General features: G+C 43.1%; 2 protein-coding genes across 4 annotated transcripts in view; one reads left to right on the top strand and one right to left on the bottom strand.

The window, feature by feature from the left end:
• Positions 1–20,418, bottom strand: part of PLCXD2 (phosphatidylinositol specific phospholipase C X domain containing 2) — a 187,244-nt gene that overhangs the window by 33,310 nt on the left and 133,516 nt on the right. The window lies entirely within an intron of this gene.
• Positions 1–20,418, top strand: part of NECTIN3 (nectin cell adhesion molecule 3) — a 408,487-nt gene that overhangs the window by 259,675 nt on the left and 128,394 nt on the right. The window contains exon 8 of one of the 3 annotated variants that reach the window (XM_063954782.1): positions 462–2,476. The exons of the other annotated variants lie outside the window; for them this stretch is intronic. Coding sequence (XP_063810852.1) covers positions 462–626 — 165 coding nt within the window. The 3' untranslated portion in view covers positions 627–2,476. Of the gene's footprint in view, positions 1–461; positions 2,477–20,418 lie in introns of those variants that run through there. 3 annotated transcript variants of the gene reach the window in all.

The raw sequence follows: 20,418 nt of genomic DNA, 5'->3' as shown, positions 1-20,418 counted from the left end.
GAGATTCAAATGTTTGAAAAGACAGTTGGGTGTCTGTTTTTTCCTGTCTATTAGATAGGAAAAAACAGACTCCCAACTGACTTTTCAAACATTTGAATCTCCCCGATTAAGTCTAGGGGCCAAATGTAATAGAGTGAGAGTTTCAGAAAGTGAGAGATTTGGTAAGGTTTAGCAGTTTTATTTAAAGTGGCAATCATTTACACAGCAAGATCAACCTGGTTTTGCAGTGTAAATGATTACCACTTTAAAAAAAAACTGAAAAACCTTACCAAATCTCTCACTTTCTGAAACTCTCACTCTATTACATTTGGCCTTTGGTCTCCTCTTTGTCTTCTTTATATAAGTTATTTGTTTACACTGCTGAGTTCCTTTTTTTATATTGGTTGTTTTTCTGATCACCATATTTTCCATCTAATAAAAATAAAAAAAGAAATCTATAAGTATTTTATTTATTGTTTTAGATAAAAAGCCAGAACGATGTGAGTGATGAGGGTGAGGTGCAGAACACAGGCAGTGTCGCTTGCAGTTTGTGTTCATCATACAGTGCAGCACATCATATGACCGAGTCTTATGAAGATCCCAGGTCAAGACAAGTCTACTTCTCAAGACGGCAACATTATGTCTAATAAATACCTTCTCAAAACATTTGTGCAATCTAGATTGTTTGCACTTAACATACTTAGCTCATTTACAAGTGACGAGCATATTTGTATTAATTAAGTTACATTTTTTAAGATATCATGTAGTCTTTCTTGTCAATGAAATTTTTCTATGAACTGATTCTGATATGTCGACAGTCATAATGTTGATGTTGTAGACAGTGATGAAATGTCTACATGTTAGAATGTCAGAATATCATCCCTGGTGGCCCAGTGATGACTTACCTGCTCCAGACAGCTGCAATGGCTCCAATGGTGTTTTTTGTGTCCTGGCGGTTATGTGATCATCACTTGTGAATCAGACTTACGATTCTGTGGCGTTCTGGTATTTCCTAGCTATCGCTAGCCCTAACACCTACCCCTCCCTCTAGTGCCTAACCGTATCCCCCCTCCGCCCCCACATTCTAACCCTAATGTTGAGATTCTGACACTGTAGATATTTCACCTGTCGACATTGTGAGAATGTTGACATTTTGTTGACATTTTGGTATCATGACTGTCAACATTGTGGTGTCCACATTATGAATTGTATACCTTTTGACTACTTCGTATCCACTTATATTTAAAAAAAAGGGTGTCTTCTTTTGTATTACATGATTCATTTTTCACATACGAGGGGTGTGCAATAAGGTGTCGGATGTGCAGTGCATAGGTAGAGTAGACACAATCTGACTGACTGGTTGTGACCTGTAATCTCTGACTACAGTTCTTGTGAAATGAGAAGGCACAGAACCGTATATAAGCAGCACTGTACACCGAAGTTAGCATGTTCACTTCCTTCACAAACTCATTATGTGGAGAGACACGATCTTCTACGACTACAAGAGTGGTATGCGACAACAGGAGAGTTTTGCCAACTGCAAGCTGCTTTTGGAGAGGAAGCACCACCCCGAGCCCCTATGTTTTTGTAATTTGCAGAATTTTGGCACAGGGGATGGTCCATGGAAGATGAGGAGCGCTGTTGCCAACCTTTGTCTGCCATCACCAAGGACAGTGTTTTTGACGTGCTGGTCATAGTGGAGGTGGATGCTAGCGTGGCCCAGTTAGAGAAGGAGATAGACATCTCATCGAGATTCATCTGCTTGATATACTCCATGAAAAGCTTGGCCTGAGTAAGGTTTCTGCTTGCTGAATGCCCCATCAGCTAACTCGAGAGCTGAAGGAGATTGGGGTGACTTGGTGCTGCAACCCGTTGGCCAGGTTTGATGGCTGTTGCTCAAACTCTGCCTGGGAGATCATTAGTGGCAACAAATCCTGGATCTATAGTTTCAACCCAGAGACCAAACAACAGTCGGCTCAGAGGACCCCAGTTGGAATTGCGCCGCCACAGAAGTTCCGACGTGAGTGCAGCGTGGCCAAGCAGTTGGCGGCAAGATGCGTGGGATTAATTTTGGGTTACCTGGAGCTGCAGTGGAGACCATCATCCAGTATGTAGAAGATATACCTGCTTAGGACTGGGCCAGCTGGTTCATCAAGTGGTTTGAGCGCATGCAACTTTGCATAGACTCATCTGGTGAATACTTTGGAAAAAAAAGTAATGTTCACTTTGTTTGCAAATATAATGCTTTTTGTGCCTCCAGAAACGTATTGCACACCCCTTGTATTGTACAGTTACATGTATAGCAATATGTCATTTTACCATCAAAGTATTGAAAGTGTAAGTTATTGCTAACACATTGCACAACACCTATAATAAGGTGATATAATTGTGCTTTCACTGCTGATTTGTAACACTCCAGTAATAGTCCCAGCTCTATACAGTATTCTGTACATACAGAAACAGAAATAATAAGAATTTACTTACCGATAATTCTATTTCTCGGAGTCCGTAGTGGATGCTGGGGTTCCTGAAAGGACCATGGGGAATAGCGGCTCCGCAGGAGACAGGGCACAAAAGTAAAGCTTTTACAGGTCAGGTGGTGTGTACTGGCTCCTCCCCCTATGACCCTCCTCCAGACTCCAGTTAGGTACTGTGCCCGGACGAGCGTACACAATAAGGGAGGATTTTGAATCCCGGGTAAGACTCATACCAGCCACACCAATCACACCGTACAACTTGTGATCTAAACCCAGTTAACAGTATGATAACAGAGGAGCCTCTGAAAGATGGCTTCCTAAACAATAACCCGAATTAGTTAACAATAACTATGTACAAGTATTGCAGATAATCCGCACTTGGGATGGGCGCCCAGCATCCACTACGGACTCCGAGAAATAGAATTATCGGTAAGTAAATTCTTATTTTCTCTATCGTCCTAAGTGGATGCTGGGGTTCCTGAAAGGACCATGGGGATTATACCAAAGCTCCCAAACGGGCGGGAGAGTGCGGATGACTCTGCAGCACCGAATGAGAGAACTCCAGGTCCTCCTTTGCCAGGGTATCAAATTTGTAAAAATTTACAAACGTGTTCTCCCCTGACCACGTAGCTGCTCGGCAGAGTTGTAATGCCGAGACCCCTCGGGCAGCCGCCCAAGATGAGCCCACCTTCCTTGCGGAATGGGCCTTAACAGATTTAGGCTGTGGCAGGCCTGCCACAGAATGTACAAGTTGAATTTTGTTACAAATCCAACGAGCAATCGACTGCTTAGAAGCAGGTGCACCCAACTTGTTGGGTGCATACAGTATAAACAGCGAGTCAGATTTTCTGACTCCAGCCGTCCTTTAAATGTATATTTTTAAGGCTCTGACAACGTCCAACAACTTGGAGTCCTTCAAGTCGTCTGTAGCCGCAGGCACTACAATAGGCTGGTTCAGGTGAAACGCTGATACCACCTTAGGGAGAAAATGCGGACGCGTCCGCAGCTCTGCCCTATGTCGAATGGAAAATTAAATAAGGGCTTTTATAAAACAAAGCCGCCAGTTCAGATACTCTCCCGGCCGAAGCCAGGGCCAGTAACATAGTCACTTTCCATGTGAGATATTTCAAATCCACATTCTTTAGTGGTTCAAACCAATTGGATTTGAGGAAATCTAAAACTACATTTAGATCCCACGGTGCCACCTTAGGCACCACAGGAGGCTGTATATGCAGTACTCCTTTGATAAAAATCTGGACCTCAGGGACTGAGGCCAATTCTTTTTGGAAGAATATTGATAGGGCCGAAATTTGAACCTTAATAGATCCCAATTTGAGACCCATAGACAATCCTGATTGCAGGAAATGTAGGAAAACGACCCAGTTGAAATTCCTCCATCGGAGCACTCCGCTGCTCGCACCACGCAACATATTTTCGCCAAATACGGCGATAATGCTTCGCGGTGACTTCCTTCCTTGCCTTTATCAAGGTAGGAATGACTTCTTCTGGAATGCCTTTTCCTTTTAGGATCTGGCATTCAAACGCCATGCCGTCAAACGCAGCCGCGGTAAGTCTTGAAAAAGACAAGAACCCTGCTGAAGCAGGTCCCTTCTCAGAAGTAGAGGCCACGGATCGTCCGTGACCATCTCTTGAAGTTCCGGGTACCAAGTCCTTCTTGGCCAATCCGGAGCCACTAGTCTTACTCCTCTTTGCCGTATAATCCTCAATACCTTTGGTATGAGAGGCAGAGGAGGAAACACATATACCGACTGGTACACCCAAGGTGTTACCAGCGCGTCCACAGCTATTGCCTGCGGATCTCTTGACCTGGCGCAATACCTGTCCAGTGTTTTGTTGAGGCGAGACGCCATCATGTCCACCATTGGTTTTACCCAACGGTTTAATAGCATGTGGAAAACTTCTGGATGAAGTCCCCACTCTCCCGGGTGAAGGTCGTGTCTGCTGAGGAAGTCTGCTTCCCAGTTGTCCACGCCCGGGATGAATACTGCTGACAGTGCTATCACGTGATTCTCCGCCCAGCGAAGGATCCTGGCAGCTTCTGCCATTGCCCTCCTGCTTCTTGTGCCGCCCTGTCTGTTTACATGGGCGACTGCCGTGATGTTGTCCGACTGGATCAACACCGGTCTTCCTGGAAGCAGAGGTTCCGCCTGGCTTAGAGCATTGTAGATTGCTCTTAGTTCCAGAATGCTTATGTGAAGAGACTTTTTCAGGCTCGACCACACTCCCTGGAAATTTCTTCCCTGTGTGACTGCTCCCCAGCCTCTCAGGCTGGCATCCGTGGTCACCAGGATCCAATCCTGCATGCCGAATCTGCGGCCCTCCAATAGATGAGCCTCCTGCAACCACCACAGAAGGGATACCCTTGTCCTCGGCGACAGGGTTATCCGCAGGTGCATCTGAAGATGCGACCCTGACCATTTGTCCAACAGATCCCTTTGCATGGAATCTGCCGAAAGGGATTGCTTCGTAAGAAGCTACCATTTTTTCCCAGGACTCTTGTGCATTGATGTACAGACACCTTTCCTGGTTTTAGGAGGTTCCTGACCAGGTCAGATAACTCCTTGGCTTTTTCTTCGGGAAGAAAAACCTTTTTCTGAACTGTGTCCAGAATCATCCCCAGGAACAGCAGACGAGTTGTCGGCATTAATTGGGATTTTGGAATATTCAGAATCCATCCGTGCTGCTTTAGCACCTCTTGAGATAGTGCTAAACCCATCTCTAGCTGTTCTCTGGACCTTGCCCTTATTAGGAGATCGTCCAAGTATGGGATAATTAATACGCCTTTTCTTCGAAGAAGAAATATTATCTCGGCCATTACCTTTGTAAAGACCCGAGGTGCCGTGGACAAACCAAACGGCAGCGTCTGAAACTGATAGTGACAGTTTTGTACAACGAACCTGAGGTACCCCTGGTGTGAGGGGTAATTGGAACGTGGAGATACGCATCCTTGATGTCCAAGGATACCATAAAGTCCCCTTCTTCCAGGTTCGCTATCACTGCTCTGAGTGACTCCATCTTGAACTTGAACTTCTTTATGTACAGGTTCAAGGACTTCAGATTTAGAATAGGCCTTACCGAGCCATCCGGCTTCGGTACCACAAAAAGAGTGGAATAATACCCCTTCCCTTGTTGTAGAAGAGGTACCTTGACTATCACCTGCTGAGAATACAGCTTGTGAATGGCTTCCAAAACCGTCTCCCTTTCTGAGGGGGACGTTGGTAAAGCAGACTTCAGGAAACGGCGAGGTGGCTCTGTCTCTAATTTCAACCTGTACCCCTGAGATATTATCTGCAGGATCCAGGGATTTACCTGCGAGTGAGCCCACTGCGCGCTGTAATTCTTGAGACGACCGCCTACCGCCCCCGAGTCCGCTTGCAAAGCCCCAGCGTCATGCTGAGGCTTTTGTAGAAGCCGGGGAGGGCTTCTGTTCCTGGGAAGGAGCTGCCTGTTGCTGTCTCTTCCCTCGTCCTCTGCCTCGTGGCAGATATGAATAGCCCTTTGCTCTCTTATTTTTAAAGGAACGAAAGGGCTGCGGTTGAAAGGTCGGTGCCTTTTTCTGTTGGGGAGTGACTTGAGGTAGAAAGGTGGATTTCCCGGCCGTAGCCGTGGCCACCAAATCCGATAGACCGACCCCAAATAACTCCTCTACGCATCGCCTGTCCACTGTCGTGTCCATAAAGCTCTTCTGGCCGAAATGGACATAGCACTTACCCGTGATGCCAGTGTGCAGATATCTCTCTGTGCATCACGCATATAAAGAAATGCATCCTTTATTTGTTCTAACGACAGTAAAATATTGTCCCTGTCCAGGGTATCAATATTTTCGATCAGGGACTCTGACCAAACTACCCCAGCACTGCACATCCAGGCAGTCGCAATAGCTGGTCGTAGTATAACACCTGCATGTGTGTATATACCTTTTTGGATATTTTCCATCCTCCTATCTGATGGATCTTTAAGTGCGGCCGTCTCAGGAGAGGGTAACGCCACTTGTTTTGATAAGCGTGTTAGCGCTTTGTCCACCCTAGGAGGTGTTTCCCAGCGCTCCCTAACCTCTGGCGGGAAAGGGTATAAAGCCAATAACTTCTTTGAAATTAGCAGTTTTTTATCGGGGCACCCCACGCTTCATCACACACGTCATTTAATTCTTCTGATTCGGTAAAAACTACTGGTAGTTTTTTCACACCCCACATAATACCCTGTTTAGTGGTACCTGTAGTATCAGCTAAATGTAACATCTCCTTTATTGCCAAAATCATATAACGTGTGGCCCTACTGGAAAATACGGTTGATTCGTCACCTTCACCACCGGAATCAGTGCCTGTGTCTGGGTCTGTGTCGACCGACTGAGGCAAGGGGCGTTTTACAGCCCCTGACGGTGTTTGAGGCGCCTGGACAGGCACTAATTGAGTGTCCGGCCGCCTCATGTCGGCAAACGACTGCTTAAGCGAGTTGACGCTATCCCGTAATTCCACAAATAAAGGCATCCATTCTGGTGTCGACCCCCTAGAAGGTGACATCCTCATATTTGGCAATTGCTCCGCCTCCACACCAATAACGTCCTCATACATGTCGACACACACGTACCGACACACAGCAGACACACAGGGAATGCTCTATACGAAGACAGGACCCACTAGCCCTTTGGGGAGACAGAGGGAGAGTCTGCCAGCACACACCAAAAAGCGCTATATATGACAGGGATAGCCTTATGATTAAGTGCTCCCTTATAGCTGCTTTTATATTAATATATTGCCATTTATTTTGCCCCCCCTCTCTGTTATACCCTGTTTCTGTAGTGCAGTGCAGGGGAGAGACCTGGGAGCCTTCCTGACCAGCGGAGCTGTGACAGAAAATGGCGCCGTGTGCTGAGGAGATAGGCCCCGCCCCTTTTCCGGCGAGCTCGTCTCCCGCTATTTAGTACATTTAGGCAGGGGTAAATATCTCCATATAGCCTCTGGGGCTATATGTGAGGTATTTTTAGCCTTTTTAAAGGTTTTCATTTGCCTCCCAGGGCGCCCCCCCCCCAGCGCCCTGCACCCTCAGTGACTGCCGTGTGAAGTGTGCTGAGAGGAAAATGGCGCACAGCTGCAGTGCTGTGCGCTACCTTAAGAAGACTGCAGGAGTCTTCAGCCGCCGATTCTGGACCTCTTCTTGCTTCAGCATCTGTGAGGGGGCCGGCGGCGTGGCTCCGGTGACCATCCAGGCTGTACCTGTGATCGTCCCTCTGGAGCTTCATGTCCAGTAGCCAAGAAGCCAATCCATCCTGCACGCAGGTGAGTTCACTTCTTCTCCCCTCTGTCCCTCGTTGCAGTGATCCTGTTGCCAGCAGGAATCACTGTAAAATAAAAAACCTAAGCTAAACTCTCTAAGCAGCTCTTTATGAGAGCCACCTAGAATTGCACCCTTCTCGGCCGGGCACAAAAATCTAACTGGAGTCTGGAGGAGGGTCATAGGGGGAGGAGCCAGTACACACCACCTGACCTGTAAAAGCTTTACTTTTGTGCCCTGTCTCCTGCGGAGCCGCTATTCCCCATGGTCCTTTCAGGAACCCCAGCATCCACTTAGGACGATAGAGAAATGTACTTATACCTGAGCGCCTAATCTTTTTGTTTTTAAACACTTTTATTTGTTGACACATCAAGACACCATCACATTGGCATATAAACAGGGTTGGGTTGGCCCACAAGAGTACAAGGGAAACCCGTGGTGGGCCCCACTGCCTGGGGGGCCCCACCTCCTCCCCTAGGGACCAGGTTTCATACTATGCTGAATTATACATAAGTTACTTTATACGGCACAGGACTATGGTGTATTCTGTACAGTGCATTGATGTTATTAATGTGGTACTTTGTCATTCATGCAGTAGCAGCATTTACTATATATTTATCAAGGGGCCCAGACCATGCATTCTCTAATGGTTTGCCAAGCTTCTGTGGAGACTGGTCACACCCTTAAGCATGGGCTGCTACAATTGCAATCCCCCGGTGGGCCCTTCATGCCCCAGTACTGCATATAAATAGTAATGTGTTATGATAAAAACATAATACAAACACTGTACACTGAAATAAAGGCATTAAAGGTTGGTGTGGATTATCTGAAGAAAGTAATAATACATACAGTAGGTGTGGCTATTATTTTAATGGATGTATGGATGGGGTGGTATTAGAGGAGAAGATGAAGAGTATAGTTTTATTTCCTGGCTTCCCGTGTATCAGCGGGATCAGTACTAAATGCCGCCGGTCGGAATCCCGGCGGTCGAAATACCGACGCCGGAATCCCGACCACACAATCCCGACAGGGGTGGTGAGCGGAACGCAGCCCCTTGCGGGCTCGCTTCGCTCGCCACGCTCGGAACACTATTATATTCTCCCTCTATGGGTGTCGTGGACACCCACGGAGGGAGAATATGTCGGGATTGTGGCGGTCGGGATTCCGGCGTCAGTATTTCGACCGCCGGGATTCCGGCCGGCGGCATCTTGACCGCATCCCGTATCAGCCCTGTACTGCATTGCACCAGGTCTCACTGCTAGTGTGGGGGTAGGCACAGTGAAATAACATCAGAATAGGCAGTGAAACAGTGAGAATTGGCCAAAGTCGCATTTCGGAAGACAACGTTTTACTGCCACTGAGTAGTAGTCACCTAGCCCTCACCTTGGGACAAGTAAATAGAGTGATGATGAAGACGATGATGATAATAATAATGCAAGCAGAGTACCTGGAAGGTAGGCAGTGGTGTAAGTAGAAATATTTTCTTAGTGGTACTGAGTGACAAAAATGGGCATGGTCATGTGTTGTGAGGGGGAGTGGCTACATTACTCTGGCGGTGTGGCCACACGACAGCCCCTTTTTTTTGTAGGGGGGGGGGGAAATCTGGAGGCAAGGCTAAAAATATATAGTAATGCCTCCAGTATAATAGAAATATATAATTCTACCTCCAGTATAATAGAAATATACAGTAATGACCCCAATTTAATAACAATATATAGTAATGCCTCCATTATAACAGGAAAATACAGTCACTGTCGTACTCCCAGTAACCCTGACAAAGTGGGAGGAGCAGTCATGCTGCCAAGCACCATGGTCTTGTTGCTTTGTGGCACATTATAATTGTGGTAATGGCAAAGTGTGTGGCAGTTGGTACTGCCTACCCGCTGCCAAATTCTTAAGGGTACTCCTTACCCTAGCGTACCTGCATACTTGCACCCCTGAAGGTAGGAGAAACGTGGTGCAGGGAACGGCTGAGGGCTGGAATGTGATATGTGAGGGGTAGTAAAAGAAATGATTTCAGAGATGATTAATGAGGAAAATTTAAAACTGGGGAATCATGGGGGATAGAAATATATTATAGAGGTGAGGAGTGGTAAATGCATCTTCCAGTGGCACATCAGTGACTTTGTATGGCAGCCATGCTCCTGTCACACTGTGTAGAAACTGATGTCATAATTGCAAAGAGGTTCCTCTTTCCCTGCTGTAATTTCTACATATGAAACCTCACATGAAAAGTTTTTTCTTTCAGTAGCAGGCTAAGCAAATTTTACGCATGCATCTGATAGTCCTTTACTCTTAACAATGCTCATACAAATCATCATTTTCCTTTTCAAAATCTCACTAAATTACAAAAAATGTTATTCTAACCTGCCAATATGATTTATGTTAATTGACTTTTTTTTATGCTATTGCTGCTTCAACCAGAAGAGATCTGCAAGCCTTTCCTCCATAGCTGGAATGTAAGAGTTAGCGCCTGCTTGTGAAATATTTACTGTGGGAGGATATGTTTTTAATACTTCACTGTAGGATGATACACATTTTAAAGAAGCTGCAGAATGTGGTAAAACAGGTTAGGTTACCAGTAATCTTGCATATATCCCATAAATATGGATTAGAAGCATTCATTTAGGGACAGTCATAGTGTTTGCTGAGATGAAACCAGGCTAATTATATGATCAAAGTGCTATACTGTTATTTTAATTACTTGTTTGACTGTTTCACAAGCCATTTATTCAGTTATGTTCAATTACATGTAGAAAAGGAGTAATAGTAACTTTGATATTTCATCATGGTTTATTATGAAGAACTTGTATACGTTATGTAGAGATGGCCATCGACCATTGATGGTTAAACGCCAATGCCTGATGGTTTTGCCATTGATGGTGGAAATCCAATGGTTCTCCACCATCGATGACACAGAGCTTATCAATGTTTTTTGTTGTCTTTTTATTTATCTCTGGCATCGGGACACAGAGCCTATTTCTACCCCCAACGTGTCATGCAAAGCCTCATCACCAACTCTGAATGGCCTGGTGAATAATGTAACTATCGGTGGTATGAAGCCACTGATGGTTGCCAGTTGATGGTTTCATAGTACTAACATTAACCATCAATGGTGGCCATCGATGGTTGTGTCACTGATGGCTATCCCTAACTTGATGCCACTAACAAAAGCATACTTACTTGGTAAAGATTTATATGTCATTTAAGATTTTTCCAGTCTGTGCAGTCTGTGCGTAGCCCAGGACCTACTCCTATAGTGCGAAAAAAACAGGCTGATCGCAAATACAGATCTGCCGATATGAAAGGCTCATCAGTTTACTAGAAACTGTCTAGAAAACTGCTGATTGTTACCATACACTAGCGATCTACAGTCCCAATTGACCTGTGATATCCAACATGTTGGACAACCTAATTTACTAATCCCAATCACTTTTTGGTTGGAATCTGTGATCTGTGAACCCCATACATTGCAGATTTATTTACACAATCATCTGCAAAACGCCAAATTGCCCCAATTGATTACTGATGTATGGGGACCTTAAGCCCAGTATAGGCAAATTCATTATATTAACTTCAAATTGACTAGATGCTTTTCCTAAAATACATTGTTCTCTTCAGTTATTATTGGAGTGCAGTATTGGGCTGGTTGATCCAGGGCACTGTTTTGTTTGCTAATTAGGGCTCAGGGAGGATTTATTTTCCCATAGCTGAGGATACATTGTTGGCTAACTAGAGATTTGTTTTGCTGCCAGATCAGCACATCTAATCCATGACTTTATTTTCAACCATGCTCACTATGCAGTCTCCATGTTCAATATTAGTGATACGATCAGGATTAATATTTACTTCAGTTGCACAAATGAAGCATGCAGTCTTTGTTGTATCTAGTCTCGTTTCTACATACAATACATATAATCATCAGCTAATATGCAATTCATATACAGACATTTACTCAGCGTTGACATTCTTCTAACGGTTAAGGCTTATATGTGACAAGCTGTAAAAATATTTTCACATTATGGGGCAGACGTATTAAGCCTTGAGAAGTGATAACGCACCAGGCAATCAGCTATTAACTGTCAAGTTACAAGCCCGGTTTAAAAAATGGCAGGAGTTGATTGGCTGCTGCGTTATCACCTTCCACTTTATCACTTCTCAAGGCTTAATGCATCTATTTATTCTCTACTACCGTACAGTATGTACTGTACAACATACTGTTGTTGCTCTTGTTAATTACCCCATTAATTGGTAGCATACTGTAAGCCCGATAAACACAGTATACACCGGTTTATTCTTCCTTAGGTTTTTCAATAATCCTTATTGCAGAGTTGTGTTGTTAATACAATGTTAAGAGGCAGAGGCCACTAAAGAGGCAAGGTCATGGACAGCACATTACGAAGGGTTTGTGTGTATTATTTGTCTTTATCATAGGCTCATAGCTTATGAGTAGTCTGAGTGTTCCTTTCTCTTGTAATTGTTACTTTGTATTTAAATAGATTGAGTCCCTTTGCAGGATATTATTATTGCAGGTAGTCTTGTACTAAACATACACGTGATAAGGAAGAATAACTACAACAAGTAAAATTTTAGGCAATGTAGCATAGTTGGAAGAACTATTATATTAATAGTTGATTCTGAATTTGAAAAGCCATCTAGGTATAATGAAAGCATACATACGATCAAGGATATAGTTGTAGTATATACATGAAAGATATGATGTTGCAATATGGTACTTTGGTATGTCACAGAATAAAGCAAAGAAACTGTGAAAACAGATAAAGTATTACTATTCTACAAAGATATTCTAGAATGGCTTGGACAGATTTGGTGGTACTCCTTAGAAAATATAATAAATAATTTGATTATAGTTATATTTCAAATAAATGCTTTCTTGAATTAGCATCACACGTCTTCTAATTAGTGATTCAGCCTATTTAAATGGAGAAAAGTAGTCACTCTACTGTTTGGTATCGAGGTGTGCACTGCACTGAACATGGACCAGAGGAAGCAAAGGAGATCATTGTCTATGGAGATCAGAAATAAAGAAAGAAAAAGACTATAAGATCATCTCCAAGTAGGTTGGATGTAGTTGCAATTATTATTTAGATGTTTAAAGTCCATGGGACAATAGCCAACTTCCCTAGATGGAGCCGCAAGAGGAAGCTGGACCCCAGATTAAACAGAAGGATAATGAGAATGGTAGGAAAAGAGCAACATTTCTAAAGCGACACAAGCTGTACTCCAAGATCAAGGGATATCAGTGTCTGATCGCACCATATGACGCGTTTTGAGTGACAGTTGGCAACGTGGAAGAAGATCCAGTAAGGATCCACCTTTGGAAAAAAAGAAAAAACACATAAAAATGCCAGACTCAAATTTGCTAATATGTATATTGACAATGTAAAACTTGGAGGAGGATGGATTATGTTATGGGGCTACTTTGCTGAGTCTGGCGGTTCCGGTATGAATGGTCGACCATGTTATGGTCGACAGTCATTAGGTCGACCACTATTGGTCGACATTGACATGGTCGACATGGACACATGGTCGACACGTGAAAATGGTCGACGTGAGTTTTTTTACTTTTTTTGGTGTCGTTTTTTGCGTAAAGTGACTGGGAACCCCAATTAGCGCACCGCTTCGCTCGCCATGCTTCGGGCATGGTGCCTTCGCTCCGCTACCGCTTCGCTCGGCACACTTTACCGTTCCAATCGTAGTCCATGTGGATCGTAAAGTATGGAAAAGTTCCCCAAAAGAAAAAAAGAGAAAAAAAACTCATGTCGACCTTTTCATGTGTCGACCTTTCATGTGGCGACCATTTTCACGTGTCGACCATGTGTCCATGTCGACCATGTCAATGTCGACCAATAGTGGTCGACCTAATGACTGTCGACCATAACATGGTCGACCATGTGAACGGATACCGAGTCTGGCACGTGGTGTCCTGAATCTGTATGGGCACAATTAAATCTCAAAGCATTCTGGAGCGAAACATACTGCCCAGTGTCAGAAAGCTCTAAGCTAGGCATGTCCAAACTGCGGCCCTGCAGCTGTTGTGAAACTACATATCCCAGCATGCCATGACACAGTTTTGCGGTCAGAGAATGCTAAAGCTGTGTCAGGGCATGCTGGGATGTGTAGTTTCTCAACAGCTGGAGGGCCGCAGTTTGGACATGCCTGCTCTAAGCTGTAGGTCATGGATCCTAAAAACAGGATAATGACCCAAAACAGACATCTAAAAGCACCCAAGAATGGATAAGAACAAAACACTGGAATACTCTGAAGTGGCCTTCTATGAGCCTTGAGCTGAATCCAAGCAAACAAGCAAACATCTATGGAAAGAGGTGAAACATGCAGTCTGGAGAAGTAATCATCAAACCTGAGACAGCTGGAGCAGTTTGCTCAGGAAGAGTGGGCCCAACTACCTGCAGAAGTCCCAATGAGAGCTACAGAAATCGAATGATTGCAGTGATTGCCCTTTAAAGACAAGATATGCAACAAAATATTATGTTATGGGTCACATCATTTTTGTCCATGCCATTTTTATTTGTTTTATTATTTAAAATATTCTGTTGAATCAAAAATCAAATGTAAAGTTTGATTTCTATTAAATATGGACTAAACAAACAATGATTGAGGTCAATTACTTTTGAAATTTCAAGTTATTTCAGAGAACAATATGGGTTCTTCTTTTTTCACGGAAGGGTACTAGCAACTTTGTCCACATCTGTATGAAAGATAAAAACGTATACACCATTTCCACTGATGACCTGGTAAATTGGCGGGTCAATAACACAGCAAATTCTCAGGTCTCAGGCCGACCCTGTATCTGGTAGTTTGCTTTTACACTTACCAAAATCCCGGGTTGATGCACGTTCAAATGCAAAACCTGCGAATTTGAACTGATAACAGGAGTGTGATTATCTGATTACTGAAGCCACAAGTACCGCGCCATTTGTATGTACTTGTAGCCTCTGGATTGTGAGAGCACCAGGTGCAGTTGATAATTGTGAGTGCCATCCCAGTATGTTTTTCACCTTCTCTCATAAGTATACAGTACTGTGCAAAAGTTTTAGACAGGTGTGAAAAAAATGCTGCAAAGTAAGAATGCTTTAAAAAATAGAAGTGTTGTTAGTTTATTTTTATTATTTAACAAAATGCAAATTGAATGAACAGAAGAGAAATCTAAATCAAATCAATATTTAACCACCCTTTGCCTTCAAAACAGCATAAATTCTTCTACGTACATTTGCACACAGTTTTTGAAGGAACTCGGCAGGAAGGTTACAATAGGGGTTGAATACACCTTGGGCCCTATTGTAACTGCTTGTATATTGGTGGGTGGGTTCCACAACAATACATCCAGGCAGCTCTTATCCACTAAGCGCCATTGTCTTACCTATATATATTTATTTTAATATTTGGCTGGAAGGTTGTTAAAACCATCTTGGAGAACTAACCACAGATCTTCTGTGGATGTAGGCTTGCTCAAATCGTACTGTCTCTTCATGTAATCCCAGACAGACTCGATGATGTAGAGAACAGGGCTCTGCGGGGGCCATATCATTACTTCCAGGACTCTTTGTTTTTCTTTATGCTGAAGATAGTTCTTAATGACATTAGCTGTATGTTTGGGGCTGTTGTCCTGCTGCAAAATATATTTGAAGCCAATCAGACGTTTCCCTTATAGTATTGCATGAGGGATAAGTACCTGTCTGTATTTTTCAGCATTAAGGACACCACTAATCCTGACAAAATCCCCAACTCCATTTGCTAAAATGTAGCCCCAAACTTGCGAGGAACCTCCACCATGCTTCACTGTTGCCTGCAGACACTCATTATTGTACCGCTCTCCAGCCCTTTGGCGAACAACCTGCCTTCTGTTACAGCCAGATATTTCAACTATTGACTCATCAGTCCTGAGCATCTGCTGCAATTTTTCTGCACCCCAGTTCCTATGTTTTCCTGCATAGTTGAGCCTTGTTTCTACATCGCAGACATGGCTTTTTGGCCACGATTCTTCCATGAATTCCACTTCTTGCTAGACTTTACGAACAGTAACATAGTATTTGAGGTTGAATAGAGGCAAATTGCCCATCGTGTTCAACCTGTTTTAAGTTGTGGTGATTCTACATACTTGCTAAATAATGTTTTATGACTAGTTAGCTACTATAACTCATGTTACCCCCGGATTAACCACGTTGATATTTTAAGTATTATAACCTTGGATAGCTTTTTCATTCAGAAATGTATCCATTCCTTTTTTAAATCCAATTACAGAGTCCGCCATTACCACCTTCCCTGGTAGGGAATGCCACATCCTGATTGCCCTAACAGTGCAGAACCCTTTCCTCCGTTGCGTTCGGAACTTTCTCTCCTCTAGTCGCAGCGAGTGCCCACGTGTCCTAAACGGTGTTCTTTTAATAAATAATTCCTCTGATAACTCTTTGTGATGTCCCTTTACGTATTTGAAGATATTAATAATATCTCCTCTTAGGCACCTCTTTTCTAGTGTATACATATTCAACCTAGTAAGTCTTTCCTTATAGTCCAGTCCTTCTAGGCCTTTAATCAATTTAGTAGCTCGCCTTTGAACACTTTCAAGTTCACTGATGTCTTTTTTATACAATGGTGCCCAAAACTGAACACAATATTCCAGGTGCGGACGTACCAATGCCTTATACAGCGGCATGATTACATCCGAGTCCCTTGTCTCAATTCCCCTTTTTATGCACGCTAGCACCTTACTTGCCTTCTTTACTGCGTTTTGACATTGTGTACGGTTATTAAGCCTATTATCATTGAATACCCCCAAATCTTTTTCCAACTCTGTTTCCCCTAGGCGTTCCCCATTTAATATGTAGGATGCAAGTTTGTTTTTAGTCCCAAAATGCATAACCTTGCATTTGTCTGTATTGAACCTCATTTTCCATTTAGACGCCCAGAGTTCAAGTTTAGATAGATCATTCTGCAAGGACTCCACATCCAATTCTGAACTAATTACCTTACACAGTTTAGTATCATCTGCAAAGATTGACACTGTGCTTTCCAGGCCTATTTCTAGGTCATTGATAAATATGTTGAACAGTAGTGGTCCGAGTACGGACCCTTGTGGTATTCCGCTGACTACTGGGGACCAGGTTGAGGACTTCCCGTTGACCACTACTCGCTGTACCCTGCTATACAACCAGCTGCTTATCCATGTGCAAATAGTTTTTCCTAGGCCAATCTCCTTTAATTTGATCATCAGTCTCCTGTGAGGAACTGTATCGAAGGCCTTTGCAAAATCTAGGAAGACCACATCCACTGCTTTTCCTTGATCAAGATTATTGCTCACTTCCTCGTAGAAGCTAATTAAGTTAGTCTGACATGACCTGTCCCTCACAAACCCATGCTGGTTCTTGCTAATAATCCTAGCGGACTTTAGATACTCCTGTATGACGTCCCTTAGAATTCCTTCCAATATTTTCCCCGCTATAGATGTTAAACTAACTGGTCTATAGTTTCCCGGAAGATTTTTGGATCCTTTTTTAAATAATGGCACTACCTCAGCTATACGCCAATCCTTCTGTACCATGCCTGATCTAATTGAACTATTGAAAATCAAGTATAGGGGTCGTGCTTGTTGTGAACTAAGCTCCATAAGAACCATCGGGTGAAGTCCATCAGGACCAGGTGATTTATTAATCTTAATTTTGCTTAGTCTCTCCCGGACTACTTCTTCGCTTAAACAAGTATCTAACCATGACTCATTACTGTCACAATTGTTATGCCCTACTCCCACCATCAGTTCTTCACTGGTGAATACTGATGAAAAGAATTTGTTCAGTATTTCCGCTTTTATTTCGTCATCATTTATCAATTCTCATAATTCATCTTTTAATGGACCTATATTCTCCTTTTTTAACCTTTTACCGTTTATGTATTTAAAAAACTTTTTAGGATTGGTTTTACTCTCTACAGCGATTTGCTTTTCATTTTCCATTTTAGCTGCTCTTATTGTTTTTTTGCCTTTCTTATTACACTCCTTGTAATACTTGAAAGATTCCTCCTTTCCATTAGATTTAAATGCTTTGAAAGCCCGCTTTTTTTTATCCATTTCTGCCTTAACCTACTTGTTAAGCCACATCGGTTTGAGTTTAATACGCCTGCGTTTACTGCCCATGGGAATAAAGTTATGAATAATGCTATCCAGCAACCCTTTTAAAACATCCCACATTTCCGAAGTGCTCTTGTTATTAAACAGAACCTCCCACTCTATGTCGTTAAGTGCACATCTAAGCATACTGAAATTAGCCTTCCTAAAGTTAAAAGTTTTGGTGGAACCCCTGTAGCTATGTTTCCTGAAACTGATGTCGAATGTGATCATATAGTGATCACTGTTACCCAAAGTCTCCCCAACTTTAGTGTTTGATATAATGTCCACATTATTAGTAATTACTAGATCCAGGGTAGTTTTACCCCTAATTGGGTCCTTGACTATTTGAGACAAGTAGTGATCCCTAATCATATTTAAGAACCTGCTGCCCCTTGCATTAGCAGAGTAGATGGTTGTACCTGGGTCCCACTGGTTTCTGCTAGTTCTGAGCTTATGGCTCTGTTGGACATCTTCCGATTTTGAAGGGAAGTTAGCATGATGTGTCTGTCATCATGATGTGTCTGTTTCTTTGGCTGACCACTGCGTCTACGGTCCTCAATGTTGCTCATTTCTTTATGCTTCTTCAAAAGAGCTTGAACAACACATCCTGAAACCCCAGTCTGCTTTGGAATCTTTTCCTGGGGGAGACCTTGCTGATGCAGTATAACTACCTTGTGTCTTGTTGCTGTGCTCAGTCTTGCCATGGTGTATGACCTGTGACATGAAACTGTCTTCCACAACCTCACATTTGTAGCAGAGTTTGGCTGTTCCTAACCCACTTTTAAGCATCCTACACAGTTGTTTCAGTTAATTTCTTAGTTTCAACCGACATATGAAAATGTTAGGAAATATAGGCGAGTCATGGCTGTTTTTGGGGCCAGCTGATGATGTCGCCTGTTTTCATGCGATAGGAAACATGGCGGCGGGACTCCAGCCTACAGGGGTCAACCTCTATTCGATGTGATCGCGGGGTGGCCCCACACATGCTGTGCGGCATTGCCCTGTGCTGGGCAGCCCCCAACATGTGAGTAGTATGGTCGCAGATTTTGTTGCGATAGCAAAATCTACACCATCTCTAAATAACCCCCTACATTTGGACTACAGCTGTTGCTCTCTTGTACGGGTTACTACATACTTTGTTGTTACATTTTAGTAAAATCTTTGTCTATTACAGCCATTGTATGTACAAATAAGTGAAAACAATAAGATAAATAAAATGCATTTATTAACATCATCAATAAGTGTACAAAGATAAATATAATAAATATGCACATAGAATAGTACTGTTTGTTTACTATGGAAACATTAATAACTAACGATCCTATTTTTCCTACAAATACCATGTAATGATACATTTATAGCAACTGTTAGACTTTAGTCTAATACCTTTTATTTGAACAAAATAACCATAACATAGTACAGTCTAATCTTCTGAAATTGCACAAAACTTCTAAAGCCACTTATTGTGGAGAAACTCTATTTTAGGAAACTATTTTATCATCTTTAAAAGATCACATGTGAATGCAGAACTTTCTGAATGAGACAAGGTCCATAAAGTAACACGACTACCAACCATCAGATCCAGTACTTACTGTAGGCAAATGTCTGTCTCAGACTATTCCTTACCTGTGTTATAATGACTTTGGGGGTCATTCTGACTCGATCGCACGCTGCACTTCTTCGCAGCAGGGCGAACGGGTTGGAACTGCACATGCGTGTCATTGCCCGGCGACGGCTGTCGCCAGGCAATGATGACGGGAATGAGGAAAACGGTCGCAGCGGCGAACGCAAGAAAATTAAAAGGAGGAAGGCGTGTTGGGGTGTCAACTGACCGTTTTCCGGGAGTGGTCCAGCGAACGCAGGCGTGTCCAGGCGTTTTGAGGGTGGATGTCTGATGTCAAATCCGGGACCTGCATCACTGGATCCGTCGCAAATGGTAAGTAGGTATAGGGCTAGTCTTGTTTTATGTGAAACCTTTTTAGCATAGCAGGGTTGCACAAGCGATCGCTGCCCTGCTATGCTAAAATACACTCCCCCTTAGGCGGCGTCAGGTTGATCACATGAGCAGCAAAAAGTTGCTACGTGCGATTAACTCGGAATGACCCCCTTTGTGCAGGAGATTTTATTTTCAGTAAAGGCACAGAGAAGTGTTTCTGATTAAATCAAAGAATCATTTCTGTATGTTTTGAATGGGAAAGAAAGGTTTACCAGCTACTGGTATGCCTGCTCACTTCTACTGGCAACATGTTTTCATTGGTCAAATGCTGTCTAAAAAAATTACCATAGGCGGTATCCAATTACCCGTAATTGCTTTGAAAAGGGCTATCCTATTAGCCTCAATAAATCGGCACAAGCCGCGCATACTGTATCAGGGATTTTATTTCACCTGCCTCCAGCAGGCAAAGCAAAATCCCCAATAAGTGGCTGCTTTATTTGGGACTGCGGCGGCGAAAACACACATTTCACTGAACCTGTGTTTTTTAGTCTGAAAAAGTATTTTTTTATGACGATCTAATTGGATACCAAATT

This window comes from Pseudophryne corroboree, chromosome 2 (genome assembly GCF_028390025.1).
Source record: "Pseudophryne corroboree isolate aPseCor3 chromosome 2, aPseCor3.hap2, whole genome shotgun sequence".
Classification (NCBI taxonomy): domain Eukaryota; kingdom Metazoa; phylum Chordata; class Amphibia; order Anura; family Myobatrachidae; genus Pseudophryne; species Pseudophryne corroboree.
This window is presented reverse-complemented; position numbering and strand designations above follow the sequence as displayed.